The sequence below is a fragment of the Pseudogymnoascus destructans genome (assembly GCF_001641265.1).
Source record: "Pseudogymnoascus destructans isolate 20631-21 unplaced genomic scaffold scaffold_1, whole genome shotgun sequence".
NCBI lineage: Eukaryota > Fungi > Ascomycota > Leotiomycetes > Thelebolales > Thelebolaceae > Pseudogymnoascus > Pseudogymnoascus destructans.
In genome coordinates this window covers 2403272-2425610 of record NW_020167520.1, presented here as the reverse complement: position 1 = coordinate 2425610, position 22339 = coordinate 2403272, and the positions used below count along the sequence as shown (strand labels likewise).

The following is a 22339-nucleotide window of genomic DNA, read 5'->3' as shown; positions in this document are numbered from 1 at the left end:
CCCCGCATCTTGATAATGAGAAATACAAAGACGCGTTTAGTTACATATACTGTCTTGAACGTCCTCTCCTACCAGGTTATCCGTCACGAGAGAGAGTCTGGAAGCATTGTTTAAAGAGATACAGCTACGTGCTTCCTACGAGGGCTGATGAACTTGTGAGGTTCAAGATGATACGAAGCAGCATGTCTGCTACAGGTGTACGTATATATGATACCCCCTTCGATAGTTCCGCCTACATTGGCGACAAGTATCAAGTCTTGACTTGCTCCCTCTAATGCTAATTTGGACAATGAGGAAAGCTAAAGGCTAACATTATGTTTCGCAGGCCCATCAACAGCATTGAACCTGTCCACCCAGTGCATGGAGAGCCCGCGCCTAACGAGCTGAGAATCTTGATGGAGCCTTTCTATGCTCCCTCCAGTCCACAAGACCTCCCACTCGTCCCTAAAAAACAACAACCAAAAACTCTTCTCTCAATACTTAGAGTCCTGCGAACCCCCCTCCTCTCACACCTATTACCAATACGACGATATCGGCCTCAAAGCCACCTTAGCCAATCCCGGCCGCAGTCTTTTAAAGACTGCGGCCAGGTTGAAACTTTCGACTCGAAACTAACCAACTAACATTACAAGTCATTAGAAAACCATAGCCAAACATCTAACCTACCAAACCGGTTCTGAAACGGCTATTCTAGCAATAGGTAGCCCTAGATATGACACTATTAGTACAGTTGGGTCAAATAAGTGTTCGTCGCTCCGAAGAACCACAACCATAAAATCAATCGTAAATAACTCAACCACAACGCTTTGGAATTGAATAAAAATTGAAATGTACTAACGTACATGTATAGCGAAAGCGCCAAACAAGCGAAAGCGCCAAAATTATCTACCCTCACGACAAACATTGCGATAAATCTACCACAACATTAGAAATCAATTGAAACTACTCGGAGTCCTCTTCCTCAGAGGTGTCTATTACAATCTGACACGTGCGCGCATTGTGCCCAGTCTCACCACACTTGCCACAGCGACGGGCACGGGTTTCTTCCCTTGGCTTCCGACCACGGCTTGCCCTTATTTCCTGCTCTACCTGCTGCACAACATCCCTCTCATCCTGTAGCTCTTGCGCCCCTTGTTGACTAAGTGATCCTCCTTGCTGTAGTCGTGTTTTCCTAGCTCTCCGGCGCTTGCTTAGTACTTCATTTGCCTGTCGTAGGTTTTGGTTCTCTCCCTTTAGCAGTGCTAATTGATGCATTATTTGCGATGCACCCTTTGTAAACTGGTCAACAGCTACATAGATTGAGGTTGGAGAGCTATTTTGATGGCGTGAAATCCGAGTTTTAATAAATGTAGACTGTGACATAGCTTCAATTGGGTTGTTTGGTGTCTGAGAAACCCAAGGTTGAGCAGTACCTGGGCGGGAGCTTGGAGGCGTTGGTGTCCTTAACTTAAGATCAAGTGTAGATATCACTCTCTCAGGGTCAAATGGAAGAAGCCCTGCCCCTCGGAACCCGCCTCAAATGTTACTTTCCGTCATTGTAGTGTTAAATGCAGCGTGGAAGGCAGGAAAGAAGTCATCCTTTGTAATATGAGAAATATGAGCCTGCATCATATCTTCAATTTGCCGACCATAGGCCTGCTTTAACGGGCCGAAACAGCCAACATCAAGTGGCTGGAGTAGATGAGAAGAGTGAGCAGGCATACAAAGCGTAATAATGTTGTGTTCCTTGCAGTACTCCTCAAACTCATCTGAGTGGTGGCTCTCATGACCATCAAGGACTAACAAGCGATAACCACCAACACTCCGGGCCTTTGTATGCTTCTCAAAGTGCTGAATCCAATCCATGCCTCTCTCGTTTGTAGTCCAGCCATTTTCAGTAACAGAAATCACCCAATCGCTTGAAAATCCACTATTCTCATACCAAGATGTAAGGTGGTTTTTGCCTGCAACAATGATAAATGGTGGTACTGCCCAACCTTGAGAACTAACGCCTTGGATTACTGTAACCCATTCCCGATTACCAGGCTGTACCTTCTTTGCTTTTGCCCGCCCGTCTGAGCTTGTTACAACCATAGCAGTTGAGATAACGCCCATCATAAACCCAGTCTCATCAAAGTTGTAGATATCTGCTTCATCGATACCATATTTCGCAATTGTGTTACGCACAAGCTCAAACCAGCCATTAATAACTTCTGGATCTTCGCACTTAGCCCTCTGGTAGTCGTATTTGCGCTGAAAGCGTGTCTGGAGCTCTACACGCCGCTTAACAAAGTTTGAAGCCCAACGCGACCCAACGCGTGACGCGTCGCGTGTTGCAAGTAGTCGACTTGCCATATCTTCAACAACAGACAGCCGAGGAGGAAACCCTTTGGCAGCTAGGTCGAGTATATACTGAACAAGGACGGACTCCTCTAGGTTAGTTAATTTCCGTGAGTTGGCTTGGATATCGCGTCGTGAAGGTACACCTTCTAGACGACGACCTAGCTTGCGGTGGTCCACAGAATAGATCCTAGCAGCAACTCGAAGGCGTAACTTTGGGTCGCTTTGCATAGCCTGGATAGCTAGCACTAATTGGCTTTCATCGTTTTTATGGGGCATGTTTTGTTGTTGAGGAATTTAACATTTAGTTGGGGGGTTTGGTCACCGCATCATTTTGGCGCTTTCGCTTGTTTGGCGCTTTCGCTATACATGTACGTTATAGCTAGAGTAATATAGATTAATATTTAATACTACCACCCTTTGCCTTAATGCATAATGCAATCCTTTTTGGCATTGAGTCAGCTAAGGTTTTGAGAAAACTAGCCTGTATACGTGACCACTCGTAGAGTACCGCCACCTCCATTTCTGCAATGTTCTTGATCCTATGCCGTCGAGTAGACACTTGTAGCTTTGCTTGCTGCCACACGTTTTCAATAGGGGCAAGGTCAGGGCTCTGTGGCGGCCATGGTAAACTCTGTACCATACAGAGCCTCTTGTAGTTTGCAGCAATAGGAGCAAAGTGGAATTTTGCTCCATCTTCTTGTATACGTACTTGTGGGCCGTACTTTGCAACCATCTTCTCGTAGAATGGGATAAAGTAGGGTTTGAGAACTAGTTCTGTGTATAGTTGCTGGTTCATCCGCTGCCCTTTAGGAAGCACAACCAACGGTCCAATCTCTGCTCCCATAAAGCAACCCCACACAGAAATTGAAGTACGGCCTGATTTGAAAGTAGGCTTTAGGTGTTTCTCCCAAAATTCTTCTCCTGGGCCTCGGGTAACCCAAAAGTTGCGACTATCATAGCCAACTTCAAATGTAGACTCATCAGACCATATAATAAGTCCAAAATCCACGTTTCTGTTTGCTTTACACCACTGTAGCCGGCCTTTCTTGTGAGCAGGCTTAAGGAACGGCTTCTTGCGTGGTTTTCTCCGTCCTTTGTTGTACTTTTTTAGAGCATTGCGTACTGTTGGTTTTGTGATCTGAGAGCCGCTCTTGCTCGGTGTGCAGAGCGCAATTAGTGGAGCTCTGCAATCTGTAACAGCAGCACGCACTAAGGCCCTCTCTGCTCGGATAGTAAGCTTCCTAGGGGCCCCCGAGCGTGCCTTGCTCTCAAACTTGACTTGCTGAGCTTGTAGGTCGGAAGCCTTTGCTCTGTGGATAATTGTAGTTACAGTAGTGCGGGGTAGGCGTTCTAGGCGGGAAATCTCAGTCACTGTCTTGCCAGCCTTGTACCAAGTCCAGCATGTTGCTCGCTTTGCAACAGAGGTCTCTCTACGAGTACTCTTCGGTAGGAGAGCCATAATAATTGATGACAGTATCTACAACTCACTATTTCTATCTATATTATCCTTTTGAAGAGGGAGTACCCCGCACTCGTTGCTTTTTTTCATGGCGTTTTGGTGGCTGAAAACGACGAACACTTATTTGACCCAACTGTACATTACTAAAAATATCAGTTTTGTGTGGCTGAGAATAGACATATACGTTGGAGCGGCAGCCCCCACGCTAAACGTGGGCCAATATAGCCGCCCGCCCAGCTAGCGCTACAAACCGATAACAATCGTTCTGTTCCACAGGGTTAAATTGTACGGCCGGCCTCATGGAGGACTAAATCAATGGCGTGCCGCCCTGTTGGTTTTGTTAGTTATGTTGCTAGCTGCGCTAACAGAATTCAGAGGTATGGAAAATTACCAACCCCGATCCCACACCATAGAGCGCCTACCCACAGATATAGGAGCTATTGGCAATTATCGTAAGGGAAGTATCGTAAATGTAACTCGTGCCTCTGGAACCCGCTGAGACCCTTTTATTTACAAAGGCGCATGCAGTGGCCCATCCTACTAACTGTTGAACACATAATTGGAGTTTGACGACTTGATTGAGTAACTACGGGCGGGCGGAGCCCTTATATACATCCAGTATACAATCTACGCTGTGCAGCGTACTATCAGGAACATCCCATGTTCCAACACTAACAGTGCTCGAACGGGGCAACCCCTAGTTTTAACGATGATGAACGATAATGAATTCTAAGCTGATAATAAAATAGTATTAAAATATATGAATTCGACAACGCTCAATCTGCCATTGACACTAAATTTGAATCCAAGTGGTATATAAAAAAAATATGATAAATCCAACTTCCCAAACCCCTATTTGTAGATTCCCCTTGTCCCTATGTAGTCGACCTAGTACGACAGAGCCGACAATCGTCATGCTTGGTTTTCCAGTCCTTTATGCACCTTTTCTCGGCCCTTCGAGCCGCTTCCTGCTTATCTTGTGGCAACAACGTAACTTCTCTTCTGTATTATTCGAGCGGCGATACTGCTCAGCGTTCCAATTTCTTTCATGCTACCCCTAAATATCCACAGCTAGTTTCGGCTTTTTTGAGAATCTTAAACGAGGGAATATATTATCCATGAAGATCATGAACTCATATTGCTGCTTATATTTTTCGAATTGCCGATTCTGTTTCGTAGGAGGGATGTCGAGAAGCTCCGGACACTTGTTAAAGGCATCTGTGTCATAGAGGAATTTCTGGCCGAAGACTACGTCGCAAGGCACTGAGCGGCCTCCTCCCCCAGCTTTCACTTCACCTTCTCATTGTCTCCCCCATGGCACAAGAGAACCGGCGTCATCAAGCTCGTCCTCTCTGTGCTCAGCGTCGCAGCGTCTACTAACAAGATATCTCTCACCAAACCGACCGCCAAAAGCGGCGACTCTAGCGCCTCTCCATCCGACTCGTCATCAGCGAAAGGGTCATCTTCTTCCTCAACCGGCACGATGACATCCTCAATATCCTCCCTAAATGACATCCACGCACTCATCCCAAAGTATCCACCTAGCGAAAACTCCAGACTCAGACTGACTCAACCCCCCCAGCACAATATCCCCCCTTGGAATCGTCTCCAGCTCCTTGCAATAATAGACCGTACATGCTCCGCCGACTCCACCAGACCTTGCACCTGTGTATCCCTTCTATGCGACGGGTCCTCTACAGAAGCGATGTCGAACCACTGGTTTATCACTGGGGAAGGCGCTTGAGCGCCGCTTGCGGGCGTTGGGGAAGATGAATTTTGTGCCGGGGAAGACGGTGGTGAAGGTGTGTCCTTTGGAGGAGGTGCCGGTTGAGAGGAGCTCGGTGCCGAATTTGGAGCCGTTGTTGCCGGAGCCGTGAGGAGGATGAGGGTGTGTGTGTGGGAGGAGGTTGGGAGGACGATGAAGGGCTCGGGCTGGTTTGCGGTGGATGCGCTGGGCTTGGACATTGCTGACTGCGGTGTTATTTTGCAGATGGAGGTAATCTGAGGGGGCAAAATATCTCCGGAGTCAGAATGATAAAGGCTGGTACTCCCTGATACGGGCAGATATAAAGGTGAGCTGCTCCTTCAATTAACTTACTCACAACCAACAACCAACCAACAACTCGAGGCTCCAACATGAAGTACAACCTCACTGTTGGATCACATGAAAACGCATCAAGCCCCCATAAATGTAGTCCAGCTGGAAATAAATACATGAAGTAACTGTATATTTAATCACATATCGTAGATATTCATAGACAGGGCCATTTTCCAATGTGTAAACGAACGTAACTCACCCCTACTCATAACCCCAACAAGAACCCAAACCTACATAGCCTAATTTACGCGCTGCGCTTCAGCGAGTACAGACCCCTCTCAATGCTGTTCAACAGGATATATCCGCTCTTGAAGTATGGGTACACGCTCCACGAGCCAAAGAACTCGACCTCACCACCAACCGCATCATCCTCAGGGTGGCAATCAAAGAAACCAACCTCCTTGAACCCCTTGCCGGTAGGGTCCTGGGCAACGGAGCTAACATCGACGATGCGCAGTCCGGAGCCGTAGTTGGACTGGTACGACAGGCCATCGATAATGTACTGGTTGTGGTCGACAGACTTGACGGGCGACTGGTAAAGTCCCTTGTAGGCGGGCTTGGCGAGGGTGCTGACGTCGAAGATGTACGTCGTGGTGTGGCCGTTTGCGGCCTCACCGGTCTTTTTCACCTCATCGAGCTCGTCGTCGAGGAGGAGGTACGCCATATTCTCCGGGTCGATGATCCAGCCCTGGTGGGTGTAGGAGGAGCCCACGTATGGGGTTTTGGAGATCTGCCTGGGCGTAGACTTGTCGGTCACGTCGACGATGGTGAGAGTGTCTTCGTTGTAGTTAAAGCAGATCTCCTTGCCATTGTACTGGGAGTCTGGGCCCTTGTAGATGACGCATTGAGCTGGGGGAGTTAGACTAGGCTGTGAGTGGGGGTTCGGGGAATAGAGGACTCACCATCATGCACGTATCCGTCTTCGCTGGCGCAGCCGGGCGAAGTGGGGTTCGCAGGGTCTGAGACATCGACCATGAATAGGCCGCCCTTGCATGACGAGTTGAGTGCAGTACCGACAGCGTAGATCATGTTGGCTTCCTCGTGCGAAACGATGTTGTGGGAGCTGCCGAAACCCTTGAACCACGCCGTGAGGTCCTTTGTGATATCGAAGACCTTGGGCTCGGTGACCGTCAGAAGCTAGTAGTTTCGTTAGAATATTATATCATCAACTTATTGCCAGGCTGACATACTTTACGGAGGTCGAAGACTTGCAGGCCGTGCCCTGGAGCTTCAGATCCAATGTAGACATATCCATCAACGACCTTCATGTCACGCCAAATGCTATTCTTTGTCTGGGTGGGGAGTCTTCCCAGGTACTTGATCTGGCCATCCTTGGTGACCTCCACAAAGGCGGTTCCGTCGGTTTGTCCAACGGCACCAAACTCACGGCCATCATCTGACGTCCAGCCTAGAAAGTATCACAGTCAGCTACCCGTAACCCAACTTAGTCAAAAGACATACCCCAGATATCATTGCCTTCCTTGGTCTTGCTTCCCAAGTCTTCGTGGCTCGCAAAGGCCTGTAGGTCCACGCCGTTACAGCTGTACTCCCCAGCCTTGCCATTGGTACAGGCCTGCACCTTCTTGGTGGACTTCCATCTCCCAGCCGCGAAGTACCCGTCGTCGCGGAGCTTCTCGCGGGTAGACACCTTCATGGCCATCAACTGCTCCATTGCCACATGGTTGGCGGTCTTGATGGTCCTGCTGGTGACCAGGGTGGCGGCACCCAGAGCTGCAATGATAGAGAGCTTCATGAGGGCGGGATATCTTGAGAATCGGAACAAGTCAAGCAACGTCTCGTGGATATCAGAGTAGAGAGATGGCGGGCAATGGCCTGACTTCTCAACCTTATATACCCATTGCCCGTAATACTACGGAACTATAGCCCCCCCAACACATCCTGACGGCCATGTAAGGTCATCGTCCTAAGCAAAACCCGGCGGTAGATGCGATGATCATTCATTGTAATTACGTGCATCTCTTTCGTCGATTACGACGAAAGAGATGCACGTATGGGCACCGAAGCAAAAACGAGGCCGTAGAGCCGGCGATCCATACTCACAGCTGACAGAACGAGATGCACTTACCGGCTCCGTCACCGCACCCACCATGCCCAGAACTGATAACCTAATCGCATAAAGGCAGGAGGGACATTTGCAACGCATGATCACGTGCGCGAAGCTGCTTGGCAGGAACGGGTCCCGGGCTGTTTTGCGGGGTATCCACTCGTCAGAATCCTTAAATTCCACAACAGGAAGCTTGTCAGTGCTGAGCTGCGCCTTTGCCTCGGGGTGGTGCGCCACTGCGGCAGTTAGCCATCGTCAACAATATAGTATGAGCTAGCTTCATCCGGAAGTTCCACGACTAGAGGGAAGTCCGTTGTGACCACTACAGTCATAATCCGTTAAGTCGATAGCTCGGGTCCCGTAAATACCATCGAGATAGCGTAAATATCGAGATATAGAACGTATTTTGGTAGTGGACAGGGGGATTGAGGCCAGCAAAACGTATCGACGTAACGTGAATCGAGTACCGACTTAACGCGTCATGACTGTAGAATGCCTGAAAAGGAAGGTGCTAAGCCGCAGGTGATTTAACCCTGCCGCCCCCCTACCACCCCATGTTCTGAACGACGAAGAATCGTCCGCTTTTGGCAATTAAGTGCCAAAAGCTGGTTACGGCTGGACAGATTTCTGTTTCAGCTGTCGCCAGCTTTGAATTACTATATATAGTTAGTGTATAGATTAGTAATATAATTAAGGGCAAAAGTTTTATATACCCTGCATTTGACGTGATAAGTTTTATATACCCTACATAATATGAAACCCCCTGCGACCAGTAAAAACCCCCCAATCCCCCGCCCCCCGTAGCCCCTCGTTGCCCCCTCGCCGTCGCCCCCTCGCTGTCGCTCCTTTCGACGGCCTCATTCGGCCCAGTCGTTAAGGGCTCTCGACCAGGCATCTAGGTCAAGGTAGAGCTGACCGTTCATAGGAACGGTCAGCTCGCCAAGAGAAGCCATCCTCGTGGGCCTGAGCCGAGCTCAGGACCGAGGAGGGCGACGGCGAGGGAGGCAACGCGAGGGAGAAAGGCAACGCGCCGAGCGCGTTGAGTGGTTTCCTGCTTAGTAAGAATCACCATGGTATATAAAACGTACAGTCAAACCTCGCCAAGACGATCCTCTTTTAGCCGATAACCTCTTTTGTGCGATATTTTTCCACGGACTGATACTTTTAACCATACAAAATACGATTCAACGATCATCGTCTTTTCCAACCTGTTCATCGTCTTAACGTGGCCATTAGACACCCAAAATGCCTCGAAAAAGGCCGATTACAGTCGACCAGCGGCGTGCCCTTCGACACTGGGCCCACCAACAAGTTCCAAAGCCAACTCAGCGGCAGTGTATCGAATGGTTTGAAAGACAATATCATCACAAGTTAAGCCAGTCGACTATTTCTGAATCACTAAGTAGCAACTTTGAGGCCCTTCATAAGAACCAAGACACTGGAATTCAACGCCGTCGACTAGGCCAGTGGCCAAAGCTAGAGAATATTGTCATACTGACATTCGTTTCACTCAGTTTGCTATCAAACTAGCAAACTTGGAAATCTCCTCCTCAAACCTACAAGTCACTATACATATTTTGGCTTATCACACCAACAACAAGAGCAATACTACTCAACGATTGCTACAACCATCTATGATTCATTACACGTCATCGCTCCTTAGTTACTGGGCCGATATTACCACATAGCATATCTCTACAACCCTCTATGATTCATTACATGACATCACTCATACTACCACATGACATATCTCTACCAACTAGAGGCCTAGGAGCATGAACGATAGCTCTAAAAGCTCCTACGAACCTCTATGATTCATTACATGTCATCGCTCTTTAGTTACCCACAAGATTGGTTAAGTTATGACATAATTTGTCTATGACATAATTTGTCTATAGGGGTACTCTGACCTTGGACCTCCTTTTACTTCCTATAGGCTACGAACCTAAGAGATGGTTCTATGGGATTCTCTTATGTCGACTACAGTTACCAAGCCTGGTAAGTCATGGAAAGTCTTGGAAAATGAGAGAACTACACTCCTTTAGCATAAATAGGATTGCCCTTTCCTTAAGAAAGGGCAAGCAGACAATACAGTAAATCGACTATCACATACTTCCACGTCTTTTCCAAGCTTCCAAGCATTGATCTTGTTACTCCTTGTTTCTGAAAAGTCAGTGAGGTGTTAACCTCTGACTTACCCCTGAGTTCCCAGACTCAACAGTTGTTGCAACTTGTCTGAACCACTTCACTACATCACACACCTGATTGCTGCGTTGTGGAATAGTCTAAGCTACGACCCTTTGGCTCTGTTTTCTAAGACAGTGTGTTGTCTTAGTAAATTCATCCCTTCCTTGGGTGGCTAGATTCTCACATCTGGTGCACCTGTCCCAGCTGACTCGCTAGCCGCTGCCCTCACTGAGGCACTCGATGACTCTTCGGAAGCCCTCGTCAACCATTACAAATATCCTTTGGGAGTGGCAGAATCAGATTGAAGAAAAAGGAGGGTTTACAACTGGCGATATACTACAGCAGAAGGCACAGCAGATCTGGAAACGACTGCCAGAATATGCTGGCCAAGAGTGCCCATCGTTTTCTACTGGCTGGCTCGAAAAATTCAAAAAGCGGCATCATATACAATCACGACAGCGGTTTGGAGAGGCGGCATCAGTTCCGGAAAACGTCGAGGAAGAAATGAGGGCACTACGGACAATAGCAGGGGAGTTTCAAGAAGAGGATATATACAATATGGACGAAACTGGACTCTTCTGGAAGATGATGCCATCACGAGGCCTGTCATCGCAACTCCAATCTGGTGTGAAGAAGAATAAGACTCGGATCTCCTTGGTTTTCTGCGTCAATGCTACTGGAACAGACCGACTCCCTGTTTGGGCAATTGGCCATGCAAAAGCACCTCGAGCACTACAACGAATCAATATACCAACAATGGGGGCACAATGGAAAGCGAATAAGAAGGCTTGGATGACTGGAATACTTATGAGCGAATGGCTTCAAGCCTTTTATCAGTATATTGGAACTACTCGGCAAATACTCTTAACAATGGACGGCTTTTCAGCACACTATACAGGGGCTGAGCTTAACCCTCCTCCCCCTAATATCCGCATTTGTTGGCTTCCAGCTAACAGTACCAGTCGTTTCCAGCCTCTTGATCAAGGAATTATTCAAAATGTTAAAGCTTATTATCGACAACATTGGCTTCAGTTTATAATCGACACTATTGATTCAAATCAAGATCCACAGAAACTTATGAATCTTCGACTCGCTCTTCGCTGGATTATTCGTGCTTGGAATACAGAAGTTTCAAACACTACAATATACAACTGCTTCCGGAAATCTACACTTGTTTCAAATCCAATTAGCCTTCCAACAATAACGATGCCTACTGGAATACAAGAACTCTACAACCAAGCGATAACTACAGCATCAATTACAGACTCAATGGCTATTTCGAACTTTCTAAACCCTGTGGAAGAGGCTAGAGCGGTGGAAGGACAGACTACCGATGAAGAACTATTTGAGGAGATAATAGAGGGGCAACTTGGGCATCAGAACTCTCAAAATGATGACGAAGAGGAGGAGCAGCCTGAGCAGCCTGCGCCTACAGCAAAGGAGGCCCAGGATGCCCTCCAGATACTGATTGAGTATTCTGAAGGCCAGGATGCTCTTACTACGGGGCATATACGGGCACTAGAGCGGCTGCAAACAGCCATTGAGGCTATTCGAGCACAGTCACAGCAGCAGGTTACGTTAGATAGGTGGCTTACATAATATTACTCTATATAACGATATATACGATAAGACGATGGAAATGCTTGCTACGGATGCCATCGTCTTAACAAGGGTTTGACTGTATTTATGAAGAGGCCTAGTACCAACCAGCTATGTGCTATTAACCGAATCGCAAAACCACCCGTGAAGCCACCGAACGTAGATAATTAATTTGCTCATAACATATGCAATTTTAGAGCGATAGATGTAAAAATTGATCCATTGTAATTAGAATTGAAAGCTATACAAAATAAGCCCCTATAGTATATAGTATAAAAAATGGGTATTCTAGTATTTTGTATGCCACCCGTCTGCTAGAATGCATGCCTCAATTCTACTCGGCATACTCGTACACAATTTATCAAACAATGACTTGTCTAATGTGTCCCATGCTGCTTGCAAACATGATTCTAGACGCTGTCTTGCATGTTCTGAGTTTGATTTATCCTTTGCAATTTCAGGGAACATCTCACACACCCGGGTTTTCAAGTGCCACCAAATGTGCTCAATTGGGTTGAGGTCGGGTGAGTAGGGCGGCCACCCATAGAGTGTAGTAATCATATGCTCCTCAAGAAAGTCTGTAACCATACCCGCAGTATGGATAGGAGCATTATCTTGCATAAATGAGTAGCTAGAGTCAAGACTCTCAAAAATAGGGAGGAGTTCTGCTTCTAGAACCTCAAGGTATGAGTTTGCAGTATATCCAAACTTCTTTGAGTCAAAGTCACGGTCCATAAGGTATAAATTGCTCCGGCCTTCTGCCCAAAAGGCCCCCCAAACCATGATCTTCATGTTCTTCTTTGTACTGTAGGTTTGGATCATCTCCCGCTGCCACTTCTGAGCAGGTGTGCGGAAACACCACTCGCTCCTGTTACCCCGCCCCCGCTCAACAGAGCACTCATCACTCCACACAACTTGACCCCAATCCTCTGCTGTCCAATTCCTCCATGCTAGACACCATGCAAGCCGTTTAGCTGCATGTATTGGCAGTAGGAAAGGGTGACACTTTGCACGCCAATTGCCTATGCCTGCTTCTTGTAGTATCCTCTTTATAGTTGATGTTGAGCAAGCAACATTACAAGCATCCTTTACTTCTTGGTATGTATCCTTTGGGTTTAGGCATACATGGCGGAGTATAAGGCGTTGCTCTGCTTCTGTATATGACTTTCCCCATGCTGTATGGGGTAGGCTCTTGCCTTCGGTGCATATTGAGTCAACTGCAATTGTATATCGTACGGTGCTTCGGTCAAGGTTTAGGTCGTGTGCAATCTTAGTAGATGTTGCACCCTCTGACTGCCTCCCAATAATCTGCCCGCATAATTGGCCACCACGCTGTCGATTCCCATCAATTGGAGCCAAAGCCCTCCGAGGTGGTGGCATAATTATGGTTGTTGTATAAGGAGGGGTGGGTTACGCGACGCGATTTACACGTCAAATCGGAATTCGGTTAATAGCAGTGGTCTAGTACTGTAGATATATGTAGTTGCTAAGATACAACAGCAACATCTCCGAGCTATGATAGACTTAGGAGCAACGGGCAACTTTATGACAAAGAAAGTAGCAGACACATACGGTTTTAGGATGCAACTAAACACCAACCCATACCCATTAATGGTTGTAGATGGAGAGCCTATCTTAACTAACAATGGAATGGTGACCTACGAGACGGTCCTATTAGAAATGATCAAACTGTAACGCTGACTTCTAAACGATAGAAGACACAGAGGTTTCTTGTGTAAGGTTGACTTGGCAGAGGAGGCAGGGGATTAGACACAAAGGCTTTCCAAGTAACACGTTACAGTATTGTAAAGAATACTATATTGAGTTGAGCATGAAGCTCCTATCTAAGGAAATACTATCTACTTATATAGTGGCATCGTTAAGGAACTGTACAGGTTCTAACAGTTCCATCCTAAGGAACTGTAGGAACTGTAGGAACTGTACGAGTATAGCGTTCATGACAAGATTGACAAAGTAGTTGGGCTTAAGAATTGTACTAATTGATGAAACAAATAGCTCTCAATAAGCCGTAAGGAGAGGTTATTTGATACAACAAATGAGAGTAATAACTCTTAGTATTTCGCTCTATTATTTAATGCTTGAATAGGCTGGATTTGCTAGTTCCATGGCTTAAAGAATGACAATGCACTACTCAATCGGTTTGACGGTGTATTCTTATGACTTTTCATTGTATATGCTACTGTTAGATGCTTCTAGGTATAGTGCTTCTAAAGATTACCAGTTGAAGTTTGACTTAATAGTTGCGGAGTAGGTGAATATCCACAGTTTAGTTGCAAGCAGGTCATCTTAACTGTAGGTGAATTACTATCAAGTATCAATTGTAATAGCTTTGTGAATAGTATTAATGTTGTCAGTGGCAGCATTCATCCTAGAGGCTAGAGCCAGAGCGGTATAGGATTAATACCCTGTCGAATAGGGGTAGGTAGCATTAGCAAACTTGGCTCATTATGAGTATCATGGTGTAAGGACAGTTCGAACCGAGGCTGACCTTCAAGTCTGCAGAAGTATCCGAAGTATAATGTGAAGACTTCGATACTCGAAGCAGTAGGACAAGGTATAGTAGTTCAGGCTCCAAAGCATATACTTTATACCACAGGGGTCAAGTGGTGAGACTAACAGGTTGGCCAAGTGGTTCGACTCGAAGTAAGGGAATGCAAAGTAAGTCGAAGCAGGAGGAATTGCAAGAAGGCCAAGTAGTATATAATTTGCTAGCTAAAGATCGATAAGAGACATGAGCAATAAGTGCTTATATAACAGTAAAAATCCCTAGTGCCAAATAAGCGAAGGCACTAATTAACCGAACCCTAGCTAAGCGAGCCCTAGTGCAGCAAGCCAATAACAAGAGAGCCTAAGCCAGTAGTCAACATTTGGGCTGATCTAGGTCAGCAAGTGAAGCGAAGTGAGCGAAGTGAGCGAAGCAGGTGAAGTGAATGACATAGTGAAATAAGTACTAGAGACTAAAGCGAATCGAAGGGTCGTGACACAAATATCGAAGGAGTGTCATGACACATGGCTATTATAGCCCTCAAGCTCTGTTGGTATATCTAATAATGATGAGTCACTCATTCTAAGGATAGTTATTACTATATATAGCATCAAGACAGGTCTCATGATGTTTGCAAAAAGAATATGTACTTACCTTACATGATATTCTTCTAATCTATATAGCTTTATATACAAGCTCTAGAGAATAGACAAAGTTTTACAGTTATAGAGACAATTTCAGCTGCTAGCATTGCCCTTCTACCGTTCCTTATGGTGTTTCTAAAACAGTCAGCTTTGTGTATATAGCAACTTTCTCTTTAATCTTCTTATAGTTAGCTGGCTAAATACCAGCATCTCTAAATGATTTTATGCAGTTGCCCTTTGTAAATGTTTGCTTGCAGATTGTAGATAAGTCTTGGAAAACATTGTAGTTAGTGTCAAAATTCTAGATTGCTTGTTAAATTACATGCTAGTGCTAATGTTTATATTGTGCAAATACCGTAACATTAAGAGGTTGTAGAATATACATAAGGTAAGAAGGAAACACATGTAAGTGTATGTTGTTTTGATGTGTAAGTATTATAAACTCTAGAACTTCATGTGAAATATGAGAGTCCATTATAAGTAACTTTGCCTTTGTTACTATTGAGTTTGCAACGACGGTGTGCGTGATAGGAAAGTGGTGGTGTGGCTATCTTGGCTACACTTAGCTACTCTTGGCATATATCTAGATATATACTCTAGAGTATCCAGATATGCTAGATACTCTTCAAATATCAAAGGGTAGGTATATACTTGAGGATATACCTAGATACTACAGGTATATTAGTATCCGTACTAAATACTAATGATATTGTCAAGTTTAAGGAGGGGTAAGAGCTACTGGATATCTTTAATTAAGAAGCTATATAGATTAGTATAGTACATAATAAAAGGGGTCTCCTTATCGTAGATAATGCTTCACCTTAACGGGCGAATCCTAACCCTACGCATTATGACTCTACATCTTATGCTCATACTTAAGCAGCAGCTGGTATAGACGCTATAATACCCTAATATAAAGCCGCTAGTGGCAACAACATAGCCGCAAAAGGAGTATACTAGTAGCTACTATAGCTACTAGTAACTACTGCCTAGGTATTTGAGGCTATTCACGATATGACAATTTGGTTTTGGTTAATATGGAACAGAGAGGTACTTTACGAAAATGCAATTATTATGTATTTTTATATAGGGGGTGCATTAGGGGTAAGTACTACTTAGAATCCGTCAACTGCATATCCTAGTTAAATCACGTATACACTGTCAAACCCATCACCAAGAGGCACTCAGGGGGTAACTCTCATTCTCGCACTCCCTCTTCATCTCCAAGTCTCGGAGGAAACGACAACACCAACGAGGAGAGGCAAAGGCGCAGCTCGTGCTATCAGCACTGACAAGCTTCCTGTTGTGGAATTTAAGGATTATGACGAGTGAATACCCCACAAAACAGCCGGGGACATCCATTTGAGGAAAGAGCTTTGGTCTAAACGCTTGGCGGGGTTCTCTTGGCGACTACAGTCCTCTACTAGAGGGTTTTAGCAACCTAACCGTCGGACCTTTGACCAAGGCCGGAAGAAGAAGGTGCCATCACTATATGGCAGCCTAGGCTTCATTGGCGATAGTAATTGTAGACCCTAGTAGATAGTATTAGCTAGGTCTAAAGTAGTAATATAAGAATACTGAGTTGCGACGACGACGACGGTGACGGTGAGTGGGGAGGGCGCTGGAATCTTTATCTTCGTCCTTTACCTCGTCATTGACCTCGCGGGGGCGTTTACAGTTTTTTTAACCGCGAGACGCAGGAACTGCACCACTCTGAGTTTGGTTACCCATGTTGGAATCCAATCTAGCTGATGTAGTTGTTGTTACTCGAGGAGGATAGGCCAGTATAAGAATTAAGTTAAGGTAACAGTGTGTTATATTGGTCACTTTCACGCTTACCTACAATGTTATCAGTAGGCGAGATTTTTACGAGTTATATCGTGTTTATTTTAAATTCACTCAGCTACCTGCTCTCATTTATTATGGCGTCAGCTCTAGATGGCATATGACTACGAGCCCATTCCTCACAGCTACCAACTATCTCTAGGCAATCCGAAAACAAGATTCCAAGGCCACAGGTAGGACAAAGACCCAAACACCGATGAGCTGCACCAGAAACTGATCAAAAGGCTTCAAAATGTGGTTCAAATAGGATATCTAGGACTAATAAGCTAAGAGATAGCGACAGGATATCAAAACTAGGCTTGAAAAATCGATTTCAGAAAACAAAGCATCAGCACCCCTTCGAATTATAGCAGTTAACTGCATCTCTTTCCCCAGTTCTAAGAAGCAAACTCAATAAGCATCACTTCCATCCACTCTCACTCGGCCACAAACCGGCACCTCCACCTCATCCTTCTCACGCGGCGCCGTCTCCGGTCCCGAGCCCGAGTCCTTCGAGTCCTGGGCATTAGCCCAAGAGTCATCCTCAAACTTGTACAACTCTGGACACGGTGTTGGCTCCCTCCTTCGCAAGAAGTTCGGGATGTTCTTAAACCACCACGGCAGCACTGTGAACATCTGATACTTGGTATGCGTGCGCGTCGGGACGGCAAAGACATAATCCAGCTCCTCGAGCGTGCGCTGCTTCGTCTCGGGCATGAAGCAGAAGATGAGGAAAAGGGCAACGAGGTTCATAGCGGCGTAGAAGCTGAATGCACCGGGCGTGCCGAAGGCGCGCAGCTGGCGCGGGAAAGTGAGCGAGACGACGGTAGCCCAGAAATTGTTGGTCGCCACAGCCCAAGACATACCGATTTCTCTGTGTGAGAGAGGAAAGACTTCGGCGGAGTAGGTGAAGGGGACGGGGCCTTCGCCGGGGGAGTAGAAGGCGTCGTAGATGTAGACGAAGAATAGGACGACGCCGAGATGGGCGGTTTGGTCTTGGGGAATGAAGTAGGCCATGCCGGCTGCTAGGAGGGTCCAGGACATATTGGGGAACGTGAACAGGAGCAGACCGCGTCGCCCAAAGGTATCGATTGTCCAGACCGCGGGCCAGGCAAAGACGAAGTTAACAAGGCCGAAGCCGAAGGAGGCCAGGAGCGCGACGATGTCGGAGGCGCCGGCATTGCGGAAGATGGTGGAAGAGTAGAAGGACATTATGTTGACTGTGCAATTGTTAGCTTGGCTTCATTGACGGCGGACAGTGTTGCACTTACTTCCGCACATTTGCTGCGCCAGCATAACTACTCCCGAAGCCAGAGTGGCTCGACGAAGACGAGGGATGGTGAACAATTCAATGAATCGCGTGAACATGTTGCTATTCTTTGAGAGTCCAGACTTCTCCAACAGGGCATCCTCATAGACAAGTTGAGCATGAATGAAGTATAGATCCCTAGCCGCCTGTAGTTCCGAGTTTCGTAGACGAACAAGCGACCTGTACGCCTTGCTGACCTGGCCCTTCTTCAAGAGCCAACGCGGAGATTCAGGGCAGAAATAGACACCTACAAGGAGAGGAATGACGGGGACAAAGGCTGAACCAAACTGAAGGCGCCAGACAAGTTTGCCTGTGTTGACAAAAACAAGGTTTGCACATGTTCCGAGAAGGATGCCAAACGCGGTCCAGACTTGCCAGGACATGACCAAACCACCACGAATTGTTCTTGGTGCGATCTCTGCAGAGTAGACGGGGACAGTGACTTCTTTCAGGCCCATGCCAATCCCGAGCAGGATACGGCATACGACAAGCTGGGGCCATGTCTGCACGGTGGCTTCACCAAAAGGAGCGAGGAGACTGAAGATGGCGGCAAGGAAGATTGTTCCTCTGCGACCGAGGATGTGGTTGATGGGATCGGATATCCAGGCTGCACTATGGAGAGGGTTAGAATAAATGTAGGATAATGGGCATGGTTCACACGTACAAAAGGCAAATCGCAATGTATGGGGCTGAGTTTATGAACCCCACTATCCAAGAATTCTTGTCACAGGTCGCCGCGTTGGCAGGATCCTTACAGAAATCTCCCGTGTCAGGAATCCCAAGCGCCGGCGAGAAGGTGAGATTGGCTCCGTTTGATCCTGTGGTCAATGTAAGCCGATGAGCTGCGGACAAGCCCGGATGAGTAGCCTACCTGTTTGATCCCATCCCTGGATAGCAGCGGCAATTGAGTTTAGCACGATGGTTAGGTAGAGGATTCTCGGATGCTTCCACTTGTGTGTGACTTCCTCGCGCAAAACTCGGCGGTCTTCATCGTCGAGCTCGGTGATTTCGTCAATGCCCGCCGGGTTCTGTGCGACGAGGGTGCCTTTGATGAGAATCGGCACCATTTCCCGGAGGTCGAACTCTAAAGCGAAGCCCTCGACATCCTGGATCAACTGATCCTTGGGGATGCCAACGAGAGGATTTTTGATCCTGTGAATGGACTTAGTAGAGTTACGGCCGAGGGGGAGTAAGTAACGGACTCTCCAGTAACATTCTCGGTCAGGGCTGCGAAACTGTCCTTTCCAAGGCTTTTATCTACGAAAACGGAGCCCTTGCGCTTCTCTGTAGCAGCATCAGGAGTAGGATTCGCGACAGGTTCTGTCGATGGGCTGTGGTGGGGAGGGAATGGTTAGCCTTGCTCGTTCTTTCAACTCTTTGGTGATCACGAGGGTTTTGCCTACGCGTTGTTAATCTCGGGTTCACCGTTGGGGTCCGCCATATTGTGCAGCTATTCGCTCGCGCAATTAGGAGAATAGACACGCGATGAGGTGGAAAGAACTGGTATTCGGACTGTATATACTATTTGAGGTGACGAGGACTCGTGTGGTCGCAGCGGAAATCCTCGTCTCCGACTCGGAGGGGAAGTTTGTATGAGTAAAAGCTGTGCGAACAATGCTCCAAGGCTCACCCTGGGCGACCTATACTGACATCATTAATCCCTGTTCAACGGTGAGGCGCATTATGCCACTGGCGTAATGTGGAAGGTTGTGCAACAGTAATATATGTTACCTGTGGCCACATGATTATTGTGGCTGTGGCTTGCGAGTCGACCATTGAGATGTGAGAATGAAGTGAAATATTCCCAGGGGTGGTAACAACCGGAGCTACCCCGCATAGCGTTGCTGTCAAACCTAGTAAGCACTACCGCAGTGCTTAGAGTCCTCCCTGTCGGTGCGCTGTTTGTTGATTAGGGAATTGTTCATTAACGTACATGTATAACGAGTTGGCCACCCAAGCGAGTCGGCCCAATTTCCACCGACCACATATATATTATGGGTAAAAGAATCATATACCATGTAAACTAGTAAAAAAGAATCATATACCATGTAATTGCAAAAAAGAACTATATACCATGCGCCCTTCCCACATAGTGCCTCCACCCCTGCTCGCCCTAGCCCATAATCATAGAAACCATGCCGCCATCCTCAATTGCGAGGACGGCGGCATGTCCTGGCGTTGTGACCTGTCTCTCCACAGGTTCTACAGCGCGAGGACGGAGTAGGTGGACAAGCCCATGAACCTCTATTCCTATTTCACCAGCTCGCCGGACCCTCCGGCGAGCTGCCTCCTTCCGAAACCTCTCTTTTTTAGGCCTCCCGCGAGGCACCCAAGTGATAGGAGGCTCGCAGGGGTCATTTTCAATGACCTCTAGCTCCGAAACGTCGACAGGAGGCATTGGAGCCTCGAATTGGGCTGCCCATTGGGCAGCCGAAAAAGCGTCAGGTAAGTAAGGACTTATTTGGTCCCCACGGGCGAAGATTAAGGCCATGGCATGCCCACAGGGTATGCCATTTGCTTGATACTTGCGGCAAGAGCATGTTCTTGCTGCAAGATCAACGAGGAAGATTCGCCCATTGGGCTGAATCACTCGTGCTTCAGAAGGAGAGGACACTTGGCATATGTTGCCTTGTGCCCATCCTCTTCCTTCTGATACTACACCATCAACGAAAGGTGTAGTATTATGGCTTGCAGCTAACAGTTTGTTAGCTGCAGCAAGGCGCTCTCCGCGCGCTGCCATAACTCGATGCCAAATGGCATCGAGGAGCTCAACGATCGGGAGCTCTCGATCGGAAAGGAGAGTCTTATTCAGACTCTCTACGATATTTGATGTATCGTGGGCATATCGACGCCCACGAAACATCGACTCAGCCCATTTCTCTGGCTCAGAAGCCAAGAGATAGGCCGCAGCCTCTGGCTTCTCTGTTCTAATGCTGTCTAAAACAGCTTCGAAAGCAACTCGAGTAGGTGCTCGAGCTGCTTTCCAGAACAGAGGAGCCAGTCTCCTCCCAAACTTCTCAGTGAAGTTCTCTTTAAGATGGTGGCAACACCAAGCCACCATCACCATCCTCCCGAGAGTTCTTTCTGCCTCTTGGAGACCCTTGTCTCGATCTGAGATAAGGGTGCTTTCTTCCAGCGAGATCTCTGGTATAGACCACCGGAGATGCTGGAAGAACCACTCCCAGTCTCGATCTGAGATAAGGGTGCTTTCTTCCAGCGAGATCTCTGGTATAGACCACCGGAGATGCTGGAAGAACCACTCCCAGGAGTCCCGATTCTCGGACTCCACCACCGCCCAAGCCAGGAGAACGTTCTTGCCGTTGGCATCGATGCCAACGGCGAGTAACAAAGTAAGTATGAAACGGGCCTTCAAAAAGGTCCCGTCAACAGCAACAAGGCGCCGGCACAAGGAGAAAGTGCCCCGCGATTGCACAGGGCACACAAAAATCCGCTGAAAGCGGTCTGTAGATAGTTAGTATAGAGGAATAAAGAAGTAAAAAAAGGAAAAGGGGTGCATACTATGACGATCTCGGACGAGATCAACTTGCACTCCTGGAGACCTACTCTCTAGGAGGAACTTATAGGCCGGCAATAGCTGAAAGCTATGCCGCTGCCGACCTATATCACCATCAAGAAGGCGCAGCCTACAAAGCTGCGCAATCTTGTAGCTGATCTCCTCTGCAAAACGTATGCAGAGGAGATCAACGATTTCCTTTGGCCGAGTAACCTTCGTTATATTAATATGACAGGCTACTCAAGGTCCAACCACTCCTTTTTCGAGGAGGACCCAAAGGAGCGGACTCCTCGGCCAATACAAGAGTGTTCTCTCTCAGTAATGACGAGCTGCCAAGCTTCGTCATTATTAAGGAAGGCTCTGCACTGCCAGCGGCAGCCAGAGCTCTCTAACTCAGCACATATCCAGCGCCCTCTTGTCGAGTCCCTTTCAGCCGTCCGAAAAGAGAACTTTGTTTTGACAGCCCAGTCATCAAGGGCCCGGACGAGAGCATCTAAATCGTCAAACTCCGTGCCATCTTCTGGCACGGAGAGCTCTCCCAGAGCAGACATACGGACCCGCCTGACTTCTCAGTCAGGGCTTGCCACAATGAGGGCGGCGGCTGGCGAGTCAGCAAGGCGATAAGATGGCTTTCGAGCCTTCGGAGCCGGTATGGTGTTAGTCGAATTGGTGGAGGAAGGGGGATCGGTGAAAGTGGGCCGAGGCCTTCCTATTACGGTTTAGCACAGTAGAAAATCAAAAAATAGTATCACAGGGGTAAGCGATTCTTTTTTACTAGTTTACATGGTATATGATTCTTTTACCCATATATT

At 47.3% G+C, this 22339-nt stretch overlaps 3 protein-coding genes across 3 annotated transcripts; all 3 read right to left on the bottom strand.

Annotated features, from left to right (window-relative positions):
* Positions 1-5350: 5350 nt before the first annotated feature.
* Positions 5351-5746, bottom strand: VC83_00644 (uncharacterized protein; the record flags this gene model as incomplete). Its single annotated transcript, XM_024464331.1, has 1 exon — positions 5351-5746. The coding sequence occupies one exon, from the start codon at positions 5744-5746 to the stop codon at positions 5351-5353; it is 396 nt and encodes a 131-aa protein (XP_024328748.1).
* Positions 5747-6123: 377 nt separating this feature from the next.
* On the bottom strand, positions 6124-7632 carry VC83_00643 (uncharacterized protein; the record flags this gene model as incomplete). Its single annotated transcript, XM_024464330.1, has 4 exons — positions 6124-6728; positions 6782-7016; positions 7070-7287; positions 7341-7632. 4 exons carry the CDS (start codon positions 7630-7632, stop codon positions 6124-6126), a joined length of 1350 nt encoding a protein of 449 aa, XP_024328742.1.
* A 9318-nt stretch (positions 7633-16950) lies between these two features.
* Positions 16951-20059, bottom strand: VC83_00642 (uncharacterized protein). Its single transcript, XM_024464329.1, has 7 exons — positions 19947-20059; positions 19417-19857; positions 19216-19344; positions 18885-19165; positions 18678-18831; positions 17976-18625; positions 16951-17924 (listed from the first exon to the last, which is right to left on the bottom strand). Exons 2-7 carry the CDS (start codon positions 19452-19454, stop codon positions 17116-17118), a joined length of 2061 nt encoding a protein of 686 aa, XP_024328743.1. The 5' UTR covers positions 19455-19857; positions 19947-20059; the 3' UTR covers positions 16951-17115.
* Positions 20060-22339: the final 2280 nt, after the last annotated feature.

What these genes read in the sequence shown, in the direction of transcription:
- VC83_00642 (XM_024464329.1), bottom strand. Translation starts at nt 19,454, where the DNA reads ATGGCGGACCCCAACGGTGAACCCGAGATTAACAACGC. An exon ending in ACCGAGAATGTTACTGGAGA is followed by an intron (nt 19,166 to 19,215) that starts GTCCGTTACTTA and finishes GTCCATTCACAG; the next exon opens with GATCAAAAATCCTCTCGTTG. An exon ending in TACATTGCGATTTGCCTTTT is followed by an intron (nt 18,626 to 18,677) that starts GTACGTGTGAAC and finishes CCCTCTCCATAG; the next exon opens with TGCAGCCTGGATATCCGATC.